The following is a 19,457-nucleotide window of genomic DNA, read 5'->3' as shown; positions in this document are numbered from 1 at the left end:
TGTTATTCTGTTATTATAATTCGATTCTGAATTTGTATGGTAAATTTTATTTTTGTGTGAGCAAGTATTAATTACTCGTAGACATTTATCTATTTAAGTGTTAAAAGCATATTGGTGCAAATTTCAAATCTTTACATCTAAGATGGCAACTACTACAATGAATTTGCCGGCACCACAGGCATTTTTGATAAGAGATGGGGAGGTTACGAGTCAGAGACGGGAGGAATGGGGGGATTATTTAATAAATTACTTAGAAACGTTTGAAAGTAAGGAGTTAACTCCAGAAAGGAAGGAGCAAATACTTTTGCATTGTCTTGGTCCGGGTGGGTTGAGAGTGTACAACAGAATTGAGAAAAAGATTGTAAGTGGAGGTGACAGTAATGTTTTTAAACAAGCTATAAATGATCTTAATGCTTATTTTGCACCCACCGTGTGTAAGGCAGTACATAGGTTTAATTTTTATCATAGAAGACAGGAGCCTAATGAGAAGATAGAGGATTATATTGCTTCGCTAAGAAGACTTGCTTTGTCGTGTAATTTTGGTACTATCGAGGAAGATTTAATTCGCGATCAACTTGTGATGCATTGCAACAATAGTGGGTTGCAAGATAAATTGCGGGTAAATGGTGATGCCAGTCTAAAAGAAATCTCTGCGATAATTAGCAAAGCAGAATTAACCTCTAGGTGCGCTAGGACGGTGGTTAATAAGGCAAAAAGTGAGATTAGTGACGAAATTGTTAAAATAGTTAGGACGCCTGTTCAATCCAAGAGGAATACTAACCAAAGTAGGTATACCTTTAAGGGAAAGGGAGTAACAGGAGAAACTAGCAATGCCACTGCCTTTGAAAATAAAGGGGATTGTTTCCGTTGTGGTAGTTCGACACATCTTGCCAATGACAGAAGATGCCCTGCTTTAGGTCAGACTTGTGCATATTGCAAAATGACCGGTCATTTTGCAAGAGCATGTAAAAATAATAAAAGTGTGAATTGTGTTGTAGAGGTGTGCGATGAGGATTACGATAGCGATGAGCAAGATGTAGGTGATGTTGTGGTTTCTTATGTGAAGGATATGTGTGATGACAACTATGATAGTAGGGTTTTGGATACTGATGATAACGTTGTACAAGATCTGATCATTGTATAAGGTTTGATCTGTATTGTCACCTCCCAAGTCTTTCGCATGTTGTTAAAAAAAAATGTACCACAAGAATAGTTATATTTGTTTTTATTTATTTTTTTATCTATTTTTTTTCTTTACTATTTTTTTTTAGTTTATAGTAAAGGGGGAGAGAAGAGGTATTGTGTCTCGAGTCCAGTACCAGTGTTGAGTCTAGAACCTGTGCATTACATTTGTTGACTCGAGCACAGTTGTGTTGTTTATAAAGGGGGGAGAAGTGTTGTGTCTCGAGCCTAGAACATGTTCGTACTCTCCTAGACTCGAGCACCTCACTGATGTGTTCTTATGCTCGCGTACCGAGTGCATCCTAGCGCTGCCCATGTGTGTCATCTATCAATGTGCATCCACGCTCTGCTGATGTGTTCATTTAAACTGTGGCTGGGGTTCGGGATGTATGTTGGTGGTTGGTGGGCAGATCGGGTGAAGTTAGCTGGTTGGCGGCTTCGTCCGCGTCTCCTCTGGATTCGGGGTTATGTTTATCAATAAAGAATAACCTACAACTTGACTACTCTCATTCTTTATAACAATACACATCACGAAAATACAGGTTATGTTGTTCTGTGTGCACGTGCTCATGGTTTACTACGTTCTAGTTCTGATTTCAGACACCGGTTCATACCAAATCTCTCCAGTAGCTGGGTGTGGTTGCTTGGGCACTTGGATTCTATAGAATACTGTGACATTAAGTCAACAGAGACTCTCGCCCCTTGCTGGTCATCAGTGGATCTGGCACAAGTATTTGCACATCACAAAAAGGCTCAGTGAGTTAAACAACCACCGTTGATCTTTTTTCCATGAGTTAGTTGGGATTACTTGCCTTCAGTCTCATTCTGTCGTACCTTTAGTCCAAAGAGTACCATCCTCTGACCGATGTTGGTCTCTTGAATGGTTTGTTTCTATCAGGGATATGAAACTCACCATTGCAGATTCTCCTTTTGTTCAGCCTCCTGTCTCTCTTTGTGGGACTTCTACAAACCATGTGATCCTGAATCCGTATGTTTTCAACTGGTTCTTATGTAAAGCAAAAATGTGCAATTTTTTACGCATGTAACCGTTAGTCCTTATATTTTCAACTGGATCTTATGTAAAGCGCTCTGACACCTTCGGGTAAAGTTTGCGCTATATAAAATTGCACAAATAAATAAATAAAACCCTGTTCCGTTTGGACGCACTTGTTGACCGTGCCCTTGCCCCTTTATTCACACAGTCATCTGTACTGTAAAAGTCAGTTTTGCACACATGCTCACAAGTAAATTATAACAAAAACTTTATTCCTAATTCAGCAGCGTAATAAATTATTTATAAAACCTATCTAAATATCATGAAATTAATCCCCCAATCAAACAAGACATATTCCTAGATTGCCCAAGAAGTCTGTTATTAATTAAAAACAACTCCCTGTTGAGCAGAGCTAGTCGTAGCCACATCCGAGTTGGCAATCAAAATATATTTGTTTCACAGGCTGCCAGCACTCGACATCTAAAAACTTCGACGCACAAAGCACGGAATAGGGTGCTTTTAAGAATAAGCTTTTGGAATTCAATAGGTCCCGCATTTACGAGAGTTATGTTTTAAAAGACAAACCATAAATAAAAGGCATTGTCATTGACAATGCCAAAAGCTCAAACTTGCGTAAATGCGAGACCTACTGCATTGCAAATGCTAGTTTGTATTATATGGTCAGGTCTGTTCAAATTTTGCAAAGGTTTTGAGTAGGCGAGCAAATTTAACAATACACTTGAAACTTCCTTCACACTAGGAAATGTTATATTCCAATAATAAACAGTCTTATATTCAAGTACGCATAAGGAGAGGGTTTTGGTCACTCTCTGCACCCAGCAGTCTACACGGGTTTTATAATTCAGTCCCTCAGCTATGTCCATGCAGTTCGAATTTAATTTTTGAAAGCTTTTGAAAGCTGCTCACTACTTTATAACAGATGGGCTACGAGCCAGATGGGTCGCGAGACGGCGCCCATCTTGAAAGGGGCCATTTACCTTAAGTTTCCGTTAAAAAATAAAGCCGAAAAAAACATTAAAGTAAAAAACTAGCTAGGATTTATTTCATCGACGTTTACATTTTTTTAGGCTAATCCTGTAATTGTTCATCAAACTTTCATCAAACTTTTTAAAAATACTTTATAACTTTTTACTCCCCTTAGCAAGATGGCCACCATCGAAACAAACGCGCCTAATACTGTTTTCTTGGATGTACGTATCATGTGCACGCACAGAGCGAAGCCAATGAACAGCATTGGAGGCGGGGCATCGTGAAGGCGGGAATCTCTGGCCCCAGGTTACATTGTCGCTGCTGCGAACTGTAAGGGGGGAAAAATCAAAAGGAAATTAACGGAAAACACGGCCCGTGCCGCTTAGGGGCCCGGAAGCGGGCGGCGCGGGTCCGGAAGCGGCATGGAGAACTTCCAGAAGGTGGAGAAGATTGGCGAGGGCACATACGGAGTGGTGTACAAGGCCCGCAACAAGAGTACTGGAGAGACAGTAGCCCTCAAGAAAATCCGACTTGACACGTGAGGGCTTCCGGGTATTCTTATCATGTGATTGGTGAATTGGTGTTATTCCGAGAATAGTGTGGTAGTTTAGTGGGTAGACCAGATACCGAAGGAAACAGTTGTGGGTGTACTGGGAGCACGGTGTTATTGCAAAGTGGCTCCATGCTTGCATGTCAGCTGGGGTTATTATGTGTTCAGCCAACATCACATTTAATGCAGTTTTTTTCAGTATTTGTTTATAGTAGTAAAAGCAAAACTAAAAGTTCCAGAATGCAATTTACAGCTTGTTGAAAAGCCTCAGTGTATGCGTCATGAGACCAGCTGGGCATTTAGAATAGGTTAGGGCACCTGAATGGTGTATGGGTAACCGGAGGCAAAGGGTGAGATGGTCAGATGGCCCAAATGTTACAATTAAGTCCAGTTTTAGCGGATCTTTTTCATTTTTCACCAATGTTGCCTTAATGTAATTCATGTCCTCGTTTTTAGGGGGAAGGTTAACTTGAACTGTGAACTTTAATGTTCTTCCTGCTTTACAATTTCAAGTTTGCATGAAGTGTGTTAGATGGCATAACAATCAAATGAAAACAACTTTTCTTACTACTTGTATATAGTTTCAAGGCTGCCTTTCACTCCTGGCTCAAGAGGGGAAAAAATGTTTTTTTTTTTTTAAGAACCCATTCCCACTAACCTAGTTGCTGGCATGCTTCATCATTGCGTTCCCACCCAAGATTCCTGTTGCATCTCGGGTGTGCTGAAATGCCTTATTTACAGTGGAGCGCGAGTTAAAATCAGTTGATTGTGCAAGACAGTGGGTTATAATCTCAGATGTCATTCTCAGGGTGTCCAGCAGCGTTAGGCACTCTTTCCTCAGATCCTTTCTAGTTACTGTCTTAATAGACGAAGGATTTAAGAAATACTGTAAATGGCCCATGTCCGTAAAGAAATAATGAACATATCTCAGCCAGGGAATCCTCATTACTCCTTCCAGCTCATAATTTCTAAAAGGATGTCTCTGTTCAATTTAGTTTAATCTTTCGTCCATAGACTGTGCCACAATAGCACAAGCTCTATCCTGATTAAATCGGAGATAAACGGGAGGCCTAATTCAGCGTGGCAAATACACCCTGAGGTACCACTTGGGACGGCTAGAATGTATTTTAGAAAAGAGTTTTCGACTATCTGAATAGGGGTGAGATCGGCAAACCCCCATACCCCACTCCCATAAAGAGCTGCAGAAACACACTTTGCCTTGTATATCTTAATTACTTCCTCAGGAGGTCTTTTGCCCAATTTCCTGGCAAAGATAGTGAGTGCAGAAGTAGTACCTAAAAGGGACAATTTTTTAGCTGCTACAGCTTGTACCCAGTAATCATTCTGGGGAAAAAAGGATACCCAGGTAAGCAAATTATTTAGTGGCCTCAATCTTTTGTCCTGCAATAAAAATATCTTTATCTTAAAACCTCTGCCACAGCACATGATGAAAGTTTTTGAAGAATTAACCCTTAGACCCAAACCTTTCAGAAAAAGGGTAAAACTATCCACGACGCGCTGTAGTCCCACCTGTGTACGTGACATCAGGACAGCATCGTCTGCGTACAAGAGGGCTGGGATTGGACGGCCATCTACTTGAGGAAAGTCCTGGTTATCTTTACACAAGGCTTCCTCAAGCCCATTTATTTACAAATTAAAAAGGAATGGAGCCAGGAAACAACCCTGCCTGACTCCACTCCTAATCGAGAATGCAGCCGAACACTCGCCCTTCAAACCGTATCGCACGCGTGCCTTAGCGTCACTATAAAAACGTTTAAGAAAATAAATAATATTCACATCAACCCCCAGATCTTCCAACAATTTCCATAGTTTCGAGTGGAGCACACAGTCGAAAGCAGCTGAGGTCCACAAAAGCTAAAAACAGGTTCCCTTTCTTGGCCCTCGTGTATTTCCCCACCAACAAAGAAAGATTCAGACCCTGTTCTACTGTACCTAAACCAGCTCGAAAGCCATATTGCAAATCAGATTGGATCAAATTTTCATCCGCCCAGCCCAGTAAACGCTCTAATATGACCCGGCCTGCTTCCTTTGTGATGGAATCCAACAGAGAAATCGGGCTGTAACATCCCGGGTCGTTCCTGTCCCCTTTTTAGGTCTCGTAGAGAGACCTAATGCTGTCCATCCACAAAGCTGACTTTACGATCCGGATTTTCAACAGTTCACGAGAAGCGAATCACGTGACAAGCTCCTCGTGCACGAGCTTCCCCCTGCCAGCAGCATTTGCCACATCAAAGGCTTCCGCTGCCCCGCTCCCGCCGTCACTTATTCACGGCCGCAGGCCATGACTCGTTAAAAAAATTGCATGCTTGTCTTTAACAATTCTTGCCCTGCCATCCGCAACAGAGCTATCTCCCAGCTTTTATATTTTTAAATAAAATTGCATGCTTGTCTTTAACAATTCTTGCCCTGCCATCCACAACAGAGTTGGAGAATGCGTTTCATCCATCACACTCAAAGCCCGCTGTGATCGTGTGCCTTGTTCTCCGCTTTTATTGTGGTAAAATGTTGCCGTAATTGCTTTGAAACAGCGTCCTTGCAGATTTTCAACTATTGTTTGTACCACCACACAAGTGCTCAGGTTACCACGGCATTGCCACTTGTATTAGTTGATGTAAACATACAATGTTCTCCACTGTACTTGGCAGCCGCTTTTATTTTGAGCCTGACGGGATGCACACAGTTTGCAGCAGGTATGGCATTCTCTCGAGTCTTCCATGCGAGTTAAGAGAAAATGTGACTTCGTTTAACAGCCTGACGTCTGCGTGCAGCAAGCACTGAATGTGCACTCTGTGTAGCCAGGGGCTTTCCAGACTAGTCCCCGCTGCTCTCCGAGAATGTAGCTTGATTTCTTTCACTTCTCATCGCGTGGGAAGTCTCAGGCACAATATCCCATAGTTGCTTCCGGCCTCTACCACCCTCGGACACAAATGCAACAGCGTTACCTTTAAACAGATGCGCAGTCGGTGCTTTCACACTCCCTTCAACACACATGCTGTGCGTATATGCTGCGTTTTTTTGTTGTCAAGCTTTGTAAAAAAAAAAAAAAATCACCATAGTCTTCATAAACTAAAATGCTGCACGTTTTAACAAGCCATTTTGAGTGTGGTCCGTTCGCATCTGTCTGCTTAGACCCATATTTTGTCTATAGAAGCTTCTACCTTTTTGTGTTTTTAGACTGGCATGTCTCCTGTCTCCACTGAGGCATGTGTGTTATGTTTTCTCACCCTCAATAAGAATTGAACCCTTTGGGGACTAGAACTACAGAACCGTTTGTTTTCCGTGTTTTTAGACACTCTACCTTTTTTTGTGTTCACACACTACACCTAGAAAGCCGTTTTGTGTTTTTAGACAACTGTCAATTTTGTGTTCAGTTTCTTCTCTCATGCCTGCCTAGGCTCGTGGGCAGATTGTCCAATTTTCCAAGATTGCAGTCTGTCCCCTCAGAAACCCTTTGTTGTCAGGTCTCGTGCATAGGACCGCCTCTGCTAAAGAGACCTGCAAAGAGGCTAGCTAAGGTTTGGTCTGTCACATAAACCTTAATGGTAATATGCAAGCTTTCCCAGGCGTGCGCTTGGCCTCACTCACACCCCATATGCCTGCTCCCCCTCCCCTGCCCCCTACGCCTCGCACCAGACTCCCTCGCCGCTCGCCATATGCTCCTTCCCTCCCACTGGCAGCCTGCGGCCACTGACAACAGTAAAGGCTTTGATCGACGAACCCTAGCCAGGCGGCCACCAACCTCCCGAAGTGGATCAGCGACTGCGCAGACGAGCTCGCCCCCCTGAGGACCCCGCCTAGCAGACCCGGTAGCAAGAAAGCCCCATGGTTCACCGACTAACTCAAGAGCTCCAAGAAGAACTGCCGAGCCCTCGAGAGAACCTGGCGCAGAGACCCAACACCGGACAACATGACTGCCCTCAAGCTCGCCACCCGAAAACACCACCAACTCATCCACGCCACCAAGAAAACTGCATTCAAGGAACGACTAGACAACAACGCACACAACAGCAAGGAACTCTTCAACATCGTCAAAGAGCTCTCCAACCCCAACGCCGGAAACAACGACATCACCCCTTCGCAAGACCTCTGCAACTCCCTCGCCCCCTATTTCCACAACAAGATCGCGGACATACACAACAGCTTCAGCACTCAACCGACGAACGCTACGACCGAACCACCGCCCCCCACCACCACCCTCCGCGCCTGGACTCCGATCAGCACCGAAGACACCGTCCGCACCATGAACTCCATCCACTCCGGATCTCCGACCGACCCCTGCCCTCACCACATCTTCAACAAGGCCGACGCTGTCATCGCACCCCACCTGCGGGACATCATCAACACCTTCTTCGACACCGCTACCTTCCAGGAGAGCTGGAAGCACGCCGAACTCAGCGCCCTACTCAAGAAGCCATCGACCGACCTCAAGAACTACCGCCCCATCTCACTGCTCCCGTTTCCTGCAAAAGTCATCGAGAAGACCGTCAACAAGCAGCTGGCCGCCTTCCTCGAGACGAACGGATCCCTCGACCCCTCGCAGTCTGGCTTCCGGGCCAACCACAGCACCGAGACCGCCCTGATCGCAGCCACCGATGACATCCGAGCGCTGCTCGACAACGGAGAAACAGCGGCCCTCTTCCTCCTCGACCTCTCCGCGGCCTTTGACACTGTCTGCCACTGTACCCTAGTACAACGCCTCAGCAACGTCGGGGTCCAGGAGAGGGCACTGGAGTGGATCATCTCCTTCCTCGCCGGAAGGACACAGAGTCCGCCTCCCTCCGTTCAGATCTGAAGTCATCTGCGGCGTTCCTCAAGGCTCCTCGCTCAGTCCAACCCTCTTCAACGTCTACATGAGCCCCCTCGCTGACATCGCACGCCAGCACAACCTCAACATCATCTCCTACGTCGACGACACCCAGCTGATCCTCTCCCTCACCAACGACCCTGCCACCGCCAGAGCCAACCATCACAAAGGGATGAAAGAGGTAGCCGAATGGATGAAGAACAGCTGCCTGAAACTGAACTCGGACAAGACGGAAGTCCTCATCCTGGGATCCTCACCCGCCGCTTGGGACGACTCCTGGTGGCCCCCCGCCCTAGGCAGCGCACCCAAACCAACAGACCACGCACGCAACCTGGGCTTCATCCTGGACTCCCCCCTCTCCATGACCAGACAAGTCAACGCCGTCTCCTCGTCGTGCTTCAACATCCTGCGCATGCTACGTAAGATCTTCCGGTGGATCCCCACCGAGACCAGGAAGACGGTCACCCAGGCCCTCGTCACCAGCCGTCTGGACTACAGCAACTCCCTCTACGCCGGAACCACCACCAAACTCCAGAAGAGACTCCAGCGGATCCAGAACACCTCGGCACGACTCATCCTGGACATCCCCCGTCGCAGCCACATCTCCGGACACCTGAGAGACCTGCACTGGCTCCCGGTCAACAAGAGAATCACCTTCCGTCTCCTCACCCACGCACACAAAGCCCTACACAACCAAGGCCCAGGATACCTCAACAGCCGCCTCAACTTCTACGCTCCCAAACGCCAGCTTCGATCGACAAGCCACGCCCTCGCCGCCGTCCCCAGCATCCGAAGAGCCACCACAGGGGGGCGGTCCTTCTCCTACCTCGCCGCCAAGACACGGAACTCCCTCCCCACCCACCTCCGCCTGACCCAGGACCACCTCGCCTTCAGGAAGCAACTCAAGACCTGGCTGTTCGAGCAGTAGTGGACCCCCCTCCCCCAGCGCCTTGAGACCCTCTGGGTGAGTAGTGCGCTATATAAATGCGATGATTGATTGATCTATCTCACACCCCTCTCCCACTCCCTCCTCCCACTTGCTCCTACTGACCATGTAAAGGGGACGACACTGGAACAATGGCTGCCTGGCCAGGAATGGCCTTCTGTCGACCCTTTCTTACATCCTCCAGACATGGCTGATGCAGCTTCTTCCTGCAGTTTGTTCTTAGGTCCATGCACACCACAACTTCGCCTTGCTTTGTTGTATTTTTGCATTGTTAATGTTCACATTTGTTCGCAATTCGCCATGTGCCTTTCGTTTCTGTCTCACTCTCCTACCCTTCACTGTCTTGGCCTCTCCACTCTTCCTCTATTTCTGTGTCACTCTCTCCTGTCCGTTCACTGTCTTGGCCTCTCCACTCTTCCTCTATTTCTGTGTCACTCTCTCCTGTCCCTTCACTGTCTTGACCTCTCCACTCTTCCTCAGTTTCCCCCTCACTCTTCCCTGCCCCTTCACTGTCTTGGCCTCTCCACTCTTCCTCTATTTCTGTCCCACTCTCTCCTGCCCCATCACTGTCTTGGCCTCTCCATTCTTCCTCTATTTCTGTCTGTCTCTCTCTCCTGCCCCTTCACTGTCTTTGCCTCTCCACTCTTCCTCTATTTCTGTCTCACCCTCTCCTGCCCCTTCACTGTCTTGGCCTCTCCACTCTTCCTCTATTTCTGTTTCACTCTCTCTCCTGCCCCTTCACTGTCTTGGCCTCTCCACTCTTCCTCTATTTCTGTTTCACTCTCTCTCCTGCCCCTTCACTGTCTTGGCCTCTCCACTCCTCCTCTATTTCTGTCTCACTCTCTCCTGCCCCTCCCTGTCTTGGCCTCTCCACTCTTCCTCTATTTCTGTCTCACTCTCTCCTGCCCCTTCCCTGTCTTGGCCTCTCCACTCTTCCTCTATTTCTGTCTCACTCTCTCCTGCCCCTTCCCTGTCTTGGCCTCTCCACTCTTCCTCTATTTCTGTCTCACTCTCTCCTGCCCCTTCACTGTCTTGGCCTCTCCACTCTTCCTCTATTTCTGTCTCACTCTCTCCTGCCCCTTCCCTGTCTTGGCCTCTCTACTCTTCCTCTGTTTCCGCCTCATTCTCTCCTGCCCCTTCACTGTCTTGGCCTCTCCACTCTTCCTCAGTTTCCGCCTCACTCTCTCCTGCCCCTTCACTGTCTTGGCCTCTCCACTCTTCCTCAGTTTGCGCCTCACTCGCTCCTGCCCCTTCACTGTCTTGGCCTCTCCACTCTTCCTCTATTTCTGTCTGTCTCTCTCTCCTGCCCCTTCACTGTCTTTGCCTCTCCAGTCTTCCTCTATTTCTGTCTCACCCTCTCCTGCCCCTTCACTGTCTTGGCCTCTCCACTCTTCCTCTATTTCTGTTTCACTCTCTCCTGCCCCTTCCCTGTCTTGGCCTCTCCACTCTTCTACTGTTTCTGTCTCACTCTCGCCTCCCCCTTCCCTGTCTTGGCCTCCCCACTCTTCCTCTCTTTCTGTCTCACTCTATCCTGCCCCGTTACTGTCTTGGCCTCTCCACTCTTCCTCTATTTCTGTCTCACTCTCTCCTGCCCCTGCCCTGTCTTGGCCTCTCCACTCTTCCTCTGTTTCCGTCTCACTCTCTACTGCCCCATCACTGTCTTGGCCTCTCCACTCTTCCTCAGTTTCCGTCTCACTGTTCAGTCAGCTATTAATTTCGCTATTTTCAAAAACAAAACCTAAATAAAAAATGTGTCATTTACAATACCAATAGCTCAAACTTTCCTAATACGAGACCTATTGCATTGCAAATGCTTGTTTGAAGATATGTACAATGGTAGACTCTACCCAAGTGGGTAGGAAACCAGCGTTACAACTCTGAGACTGAACTCAGACCAATGTTGTTTGTATAAAAATATTCTTTTAGTGATTTTATTTCCTAGAACTATGCTAGCCTGGCACAGGTAAGTGGTTTATACTTTGCAATAATAATAATACAATTTGAATTACAGTAAAATAGCTTGAATTGCAGTTGTGTGTGTATATATATATATATTCTGGTTTTAATTACCGTAGAAATACTAGTAATGTAATGCTTGGAAACAGTGTACATCTACTTTGTATGGGTTTTTTAATAGGATGTCAAGTAGATCACTTTACAGATTACTTTTCTTAGACAGTGTTGTATACCTGGATTCTACACTAGGACATTTCCTGTAAACCAGTGGGTAAAAGCGTTTTTGTTATCTGGTTACAGTTTTAAAGACTTTTATAGATTTTCCAACTCCACACGTAAAAACTTTTTCATAGAAAAACAGTCAATGTTATCCTATGGGAGGAAATCGTGTTATTAGTTGTGGGAGTTGGGTTTCTGGGGTTAGACTCGGGGGTTCCCCAGGATCAAGGATGCACTCTTGTTACACCCTCAGCGGCACCAGGGCGGCTGGGTGCTGAGTGCTAAGGCCCAATGTTATCCAATGGGGGATAGGGGCACTCCGGTTGTTGTCTGCTTATAAGCAGGCCACAAGGTTGTGGGAGCAATCTGCTGGACTTAAACTCAGGCAAATGGGGGTTCAATACAGCACCAAATGTGCACCCTTAGCGGCTCTAGGGCGGCCAGGTTCTTTGACCCCTAAAACCCATTACTACTCCTTAATGGCACATGTCCCTGGTCACCGAAAACCCATGCTACCATTTAGGGGTAACCTTTCTTGAACCCTGACAAACTTGAACTACCTTTTAACGCTATCCTCCACGGAACCCTACAAACTAATTAATGCGCACTCGGGGACTCTCCCTGTGGAAGGGTAAGCCTAATGGTGAAGTACTAGCAAGACTTGGGAATCAAATAATTGATTGCCCTGTTAATTCCTCAGTTTTAAGACAACCCTCAGGATCCCACTTTCGATCCCTGTTATTTCTGTTGCCATCTCCCTCCCTGTAGTTATCAATGTGCCTGGTTTTGGGAGCTCTACGGAGAAGTTACTGTGAGACCATGTCGTTTCAACCCATAGTGACTTAATGTAACACTGAAAACCACAACTGTTTATGGTGTTAGAAAAAGACAGTTATAGGGCATAATTGGAAGCTCGTTCAGGACTACATGGTGCTGTTTATGACCAGTGGACCTGTGCTGCATTGCTATTTAGGAGAAATGAGCTCCACTCACTAATGTAGTAATTTACGGAATGTCGGGTGTATTGCGGTTTTACCACAATTCTTTAATACAGTTAACACAATCACTTAGTACTCTGCCACATATTTAGAGATAAATCAGACCGTCCAGCATTTCGCCATTTATGAAATAATCGCAAAATCAGTAGAGGAGTGCAATGACTGCAATATTTGTTTTTGGCTGCAAAAAAAACAGGTATCACCAGGCAGTAAAAAAATAAATTGTGACCTTATTGGTGATTGGCTTTATGTGCACACTTCACTATGTGGCGCCTTACAGCTGTAATAGATGCCTGTTTATTGCTTCTCCTGCCGCATTAGAAGTCACACCTCTTCTCCAAGTCTGGTCTTATTCGTAGCTCATAAAATGTCCATTATATACTCTCAGTTTTACAGAATGCAGTGTGTGTACTGCAAAGGAGTAGACACAACATGCAGGTCCTGTTTCTCCGACATTCAAATTCCAGTTGTGTATTTGCTTTTTTTTTTCTCGCAGCAGGAATATTTTTGAGGTTGCACATTACTGGCATTGTAACCTCAAAATATATTTGGATATTTTCAGTCTTACAATGCATACAGAATTTTTTTTCTACTTTTCCCCACATGGCAAGTGGTACACTGCTTTTCCAGATCATCATGCCATTACAATCTTTTTCTCAGAAATCTTCATAATATTTAAGAGACCGCAACTAACTGCAGATGAGAGAAATACTTCTGTTCTTCTACACAATTGCATTTCTAAGGAAAATATTTACAGAGTATATTATTAAGAACATAAGATCCAGGAAATTAATATAAAGCATCTTCATATAGCATCTATGTATTAAAACTAGTGTAAAACTCCTCACTTGGGACTAATGCAGACTATATCAAATGGTGGACTAATGCAGACTATATCAAATGATGAATAAACAAGCATTGAAAATGCAATAGGTCTCGCCTTTAAGTTAAAACCATTTGCTTTGCTAATGGTATTGTGTAGCATTGTTGGAGGGTGTAGTGTGCACCTTAATAAAGTTACACCCCTTTACCCTCGGACCCAGAGGACTGATGTGGGTGTCCACAGTACATCAGTGGAGGGGTGGGGGGACATTGCCAATTCTTGTTTTCATATGTGGCTCTCTGTCATTTCTATTGGTTAGTCAAAACTTCCTCAAATAAACATACTGTCCATGTAATTGTTATTTGCTCATGCCAATTTCAATATTTAATTATACTGCCATGTCTGTCGCAGATTTTGGTTTTGAAAAGCTGCACAACCTGAAAATAACATGCATGGAATTACTGTAAACGTAAAAAGTCCCCTTTCAATATGGCCGCTAGGGATTCACAAGAGCAAGGGGACGACGCTATAAGTCCTATTTTCTTAGTACCACTGTGGCGTCTCTTTTGTTTCCATTGCACCGCCAAACCACCAGCTCTGGCCAGCACTCAGCCCTTACTCGGTAGTGCACAAAAGCATTTAGCTTAAAGTGTGCACTTTGTTTTATCTTCAACGTGGTGGCTTATAATACCAATCTCCTGAGTGCCTTATGGATTGTGCATAATGCAGGTGGTTTAGGATCTAAGTTCGTACAGAAGATAAAGGGGCAAGCTAAGAACATGTCTGCCATTGACTCCCAATGTTGAAGACAAGCACGCCCCCCTTCTTGAATTGACCAATGAAAGGTGAGTAGGGATGGGGCACGAAGTTGAAATGCTATGTATATTGCCGCACTTCTATCAGGCGCTTCCACATAGCACGATGTATGCTGCTACTTATTAGGGAGGAAAGGCACAAAGGCCGGGGAGTTTTGTGTATGTTTAAGGCCCATTTGTGATGTTAATGAGGCGCTTTGTGTGACGAGGCGCACTGGGGGCGGACAATGGTTTCATACGGAGGGAAGAGTGGGGGGGGGGGGTGTCAGTGATCCCAGCAGTGATGTGACCGTGTGTCAGAGGCTGGGATCGGGGAGAGGAGGCACGGAGGGTCAGGGGTAGGGTCCGTTGCTAGGACACCAAAATGGCGTCAGGCTGTCCACAGTTCCTACGGACGTGCGCATGCGGTCTGCTATGGACAAATGGCAAGAGCAGCCATGTTGGTCCATGCAGATGCGTGCACGACAGAATCAATTATAAAAGGTACTCTCAATAGCGAGAGCAGCGCATGCGCTGCTTTAGCTAGGCGAGACCTAAAAAAATCATGCATTGCCCTCGTGTATGCACATTGTTTGCAAGGCTGCTCCTCAAACACGTCACATCAAAAATGCCACAGATTACATTTTAGATAACCTCTTAAATGGACATTCATAGAGCGAAAATTAGTGTGTTCATTACAATGCACCCAAAATATAGACTTCTCCCCCATGTGAAAAGAATTCCAAATATGCATAATGTTATTGTAAATATACACTGCAGCGCACCAAATGTGAATATATTCATATGGGCGTCGTATTGGCACTATCAACACCAGAAAGGCTACAAACATGTATCAAACAGATTTCTATGTAAGCATCAGAGTTGTGCCCATTGAAGAAGAAGAAGAAAGGAATTTGGGCCCGCCGCCCATGAGCATGAGGCCGGCCCTGGAAGTAATATGTAGGCCCTGGGGGGCATTATGAGATTAATTAAATTTAAACTGGCCACCTGTGCCGCATGCAGTTGGCCCTGGAGGTATAATAAAATTAAGTGCATTTGGGCACCACTACCTCACCCAAGGCACATCCGCCCACCATCACCCTACTCCGGTTAGACTTGGAATCTTTTGGTGTGTTTCCCCTGAATCTTTTGCTTTCTGACCTCCTGGTTTTGACTCAGTTTTTGCTGGCGTAGTGTTTCTGCACACTTTTCTCAGTGCTGACCAGTGGTAAAGTGCAAGAGCTCCTGTGGTAAAATGTGTTATGGATTGGTGTTTCCATGATTGGCCTGTTTGATTTATGTGTCAGTCCCTAGTAACATGCACTGAGTGTGCCAGGGCCTGTGAATCAAACGCTGTTAGTGGGCTGCAGCACTGGATTGTGCCACCCACACAAACAGCCCGTAAAGTGTAACTCTGGCCTGCTATTGCAGAGCCTGCGTGCAGTCTGGGACTGCCATGTCGACTTTACAAGTGCACCCACTTGCCAGTCCCTTAACCTTCTGTTTTGTACATGTTAGGTAGGCCCAAGGTACCCCTGCAGACAGGGTGCATTATATGTGAAAGTTTAGGACATGTCCTGGTGTGTGTGTGTGTGTCATGTCCTGATAGTGAATTAAAGCCAATTTTGTTTTTCACTATTGCAAGGCTACCTGTTCCCATAGGCCAGAATGGGCAGTTTGGTTATAACATCTTATAATCCTACCTGACCAAGGTTGAAAAAGCAAGTTTAGTATGCCTAAACTCAGAATGTTAAAATACATCTTTGAGTGAACGTGATTTTTACATTCGGTGTTTGAAATACCACTTTTAGCAAGACGATATTTACTTGTCTAGCCATCCAGTATGCCTGTGCTAAGGTTGTGTATTCCATGTCTGGTTTGTGAGTAACAGGGGGCTGGAGAGGGCCTTGGCTCCAGCAGTCTGATGGGTCAGGGCTGGGCTGAACAGGGCCTGCATTGCATAGAGAGTAGGGGGAGGAGATTTCCTTTTAGCTACCTGGGCCAGGTATGCTCTCAAACAATGCTGTCTCCACCTCCTGCCAGGAAGCTGCACCAAGGAGGATTTGACTAGGTGCAGACACTCTCTGCCTTCAGAGAACAAAGGATTTGGTGGTATAAATATTGGGGCCCAAACACCAGAACTGTACAACTCTTTTGGACAAAGAAGAATGCCAAGAAGAAAGAATAGCTGGAGAAGCTGTGAGGAGGAACTACCACATTGCTTTGTGCTTTGCTGTGTTGGCCTGCAGTGGCTGCTTCCTTCTTGGGCGTTGAAAGGACTAAACTGAACTTTCTGCAATCTAGTTTTGTGGGTTTCTCCAAGGGCTTGAGGTAGAGCTTGCCCCCTGTTCAAGAAGTCTCAGGAACAGCAAAGACTTCAATCTCTTCTGCCCTCCGCACTGGTGACTGTGTTTTGTGCTGCAACAGAGGAATAAGCAACGCAACGCAATCTCCAACGCCGCTACTGACTACTTGTCCTGACTGCACCGCAGAGGGCACCGCCGCACCGCGACCCTGCTCTCACAGACGCCTGTTCATGCCGCCACCGAGCCAATGCTCTCACTGCGACCTGTGGGCACAGCACTCTGCACCACCTTGCTTCACGACGCCGCCTTGGTATCCCCGACGACGCTGCTCCATGCCTGAATCTACAACGTGGTTCGTGGGCACAGCTTGTAAAGTTGCACAACGCACTGCCCTCGTCCTGCACCGCAGCCATGGCCTACCGACGCCGGTGCCATCGACTCCAGTTTGTCACCTGACAGCGCTTCTGCAACGACGACCAAGCCGCTGCTTGCACCGTGACCTGCCAGCACCGTGACGAGAACCGCATCCATTTCGCACCGCGACCCTGGTCTCACAGACGCCATCTCACGCCGCCACCGAGCCCCTGTTCGCACCATGACCTGAGATCACCGCACTGCTGCACTTCGCACCGTAGCACTCGGCGCCTGCCGACGCCAGCGCTCCTGACTTCAACAGATAGGAGCTTATAAGGTCCCTAAAGTGAATCCTATCGGCTATGCCAATGCCTGTTCTAAACTGGTGTGGTGTCCTTTTGTAGTGCTTACACTGTATTACTGTTGGTTATGTGCAAATACTTAACACACTACCTATAAGATCAGCCTGACTGCTCGTGCCAAGCTAACAAGGGGTTAAGCAGGGGTTATTTTAGGAGTGTAACTCCCTTATCCTGACTAGAAAGAAGGGTTCCTATTTAGACAAAGGTGCAAGCCTTGCCAACTAGAGACCCCCATTTCTAACAACCCCCAACCAAGGCACTAATGTCCCTTTGACCCCACTGCCCAAAATTAAGTCCGGGCTGCAGTCACCACTCCCCCACCCAATGCACTCCACTCCGTCGTCCAAAACAAAGCAGTGGGGACCCAATCCCCAGTAACCCACCTAAGACAGCAGTGACCCCTCTGCCCCACCACCACCCAAAACACTATAACCCATCCTGCCACCCTACACCCAAATGTCTGTAAGAAACTGGAGTATTAGTTAAGGGGGAAAATGCTCACCTCCAGTAATATTTACAATCCTTGTCAAGGTGTATCACTAAAATAACTAATCTGATCTGCACTCAACCCCCTGGTGGCTGTGGCACAGAGCTGACAGGATTAATTTAGACGTAATATGTAACTGTGAAAAAATTAATTGATGCAAAAATGCTGCTAAATTTACTAGTCTATGCTTCATTATCTGGGGAGTATGATAAATGAACAAGCATGGTTTCTTCCTTGCTGCAGTTTTGGGGGTAAAATTAACACCAGCTTTTTGTTTGTGCACTAGTACAAATATACATGGAATGTGGTAACTTGCACGTATTGAAAAATAGTGCAAATGCACTGAATACCACTTTCCACTGTGTTTGTTTTGTTTTACAGCTAAATATATATTTTAAATGCCCGCCAAAGTAGTATGTCTGTGAAAGACAAACTACCCCAAATATTAGTATATGACTTTTCTAAACTTTTCCTAATAGTTACCTATCTGGTTGCTATGAACTCCCGTCTGGCTTGAAAAAGTAACTGCGTTCACCTATTTTTAGCATTTCTTTAAAATAAGCATAGAGTGGGTTTTGGCTTGGATCAGGCCAGAGGCGTATTACTTCTTCTTCTACTTCTTCTCCTCTTACTATGGGCGGGTGATGCATCTTTTTTGTCTTCCAGGACATAGTTCCATTAGAGTGCTTGAGGGATTATTTAAATCTGAAAAATAAACCCAACTAGGCTGCTTGTCATGTTGAGGTTTTTTTCTGCCATATCTATTTTACACAGAAAGCAATATTTTTGTACGTGCCCGTGTTTACCTTTGTTGTTAAATTAAAGCTCGTCCTAATGACTTTGCCAATGCTTGCGTATTTTCGAATCTTGATCAACCTAGCAAAGTGTTAATGGTACTGGACCGAGAGGGCTGCACATTCAGATGGGGCACCCACAATACTTTATGTAGGTGTTGAAGTTGTATAGCTCCAACTAGTTTATACTGAAGGGTTTGTTGAGCGGAAGATCAGTGGGGATGACTGAAGGGACCTCTTCAGGTAGTATGATTTATAATGCCAACTGGCCAGCTACAGTCAAACATCTGGTGAGTTGTGTGTGGAAGATGTAATACTGAAAGAAAAAGTCTGTTCTTTTCTAAAGGTTGGCAGTTTGCCTGATGTGATTGGGGAGAGTTCCAGAGGAGTGAAGAGTTAGGTGTGGTGTGCAGATCTGTTGACTGGGTGTATTGTATTGTATTGTAATTGCATTTAAATAGCTCTTACTACCCCTGACGAGGCGTCGGAGCGCTTTTTCGGCGGGTAGCACGCTACTCACAGAGGATTAGTAGTGAAACATGCAATTACATTTTAAGTGGTGGATAGGTTAGTCAGTTATTTGGATTTGGAATGATAGCAGAAGGATAGAGTAGGACAAAGGTTAGTATTTATTTATCGCTCGCTAGTTGACGCATGCTATTCAGGGAGCCTATAAAGGATTAGTGGTGAATTAATATGGTGAAATATGAGGTAATTTCAGTGGTGGATATTAGTCTGTTACTTGGAGTGAGAAGGATAGCGGATGGATAAAAAGGGAAGAAAGATTTGCATTCATATAGCACTTGTTAGACCTGATGGGTGTTGAAGAGCGCTTTTTTGGCGAGTAGCACGCCACTCCGGAACCCGTAGTCCTAGT

The 19,457-nt window shown here is 45.9% G+C and overlaps 1 protein-coding gene across 1 annotated transcript in view; it reads left to right on the top strand.

Annotated features, from left to right (window-relative positions):
- The first annotated feature begins 3,408 nt into the window (after positions 1-3,408).
- CDK2 (cyclin dependent kinase 2) overlaps positions 3,409-19,457 on the top strand; it is a 181,770-nt gene continuing 165,721 nt past the window's right edge. The window contains exon 1 of the mRNA XM_086963915.1: positions 3,409-3,704. Within this exon, the coding sequence (XP_086820041.1) occupies positions 3,589-3,704 (116 nt within the window). The 5' untranslated portion in view covers positions 3,409-3,588. The remainder of the gene's footprint in view (positions 3,705-19,457) is intronic.

The sequence above is a fragment of the Lissotriton vulgaris genome, chromosome 1_1, assembly GCF_964263255.1.
Source record: "Lissotriton vulgaris chromosome 1_1, aLisVul1.2, whole genome shotgun sequence".
In the NCBI taxonomy this organism is placed as follows: Eukaryota; Metazoa; Chordata; class Amphibia; order Caudata; family Salamandridae; genus Lissotriton; species Lissotriton vulgaris.
Note: the sequence above shows the minus strand (reverse complement) of the source record. Positions and strands in the feature narration are given on the sequence as shown.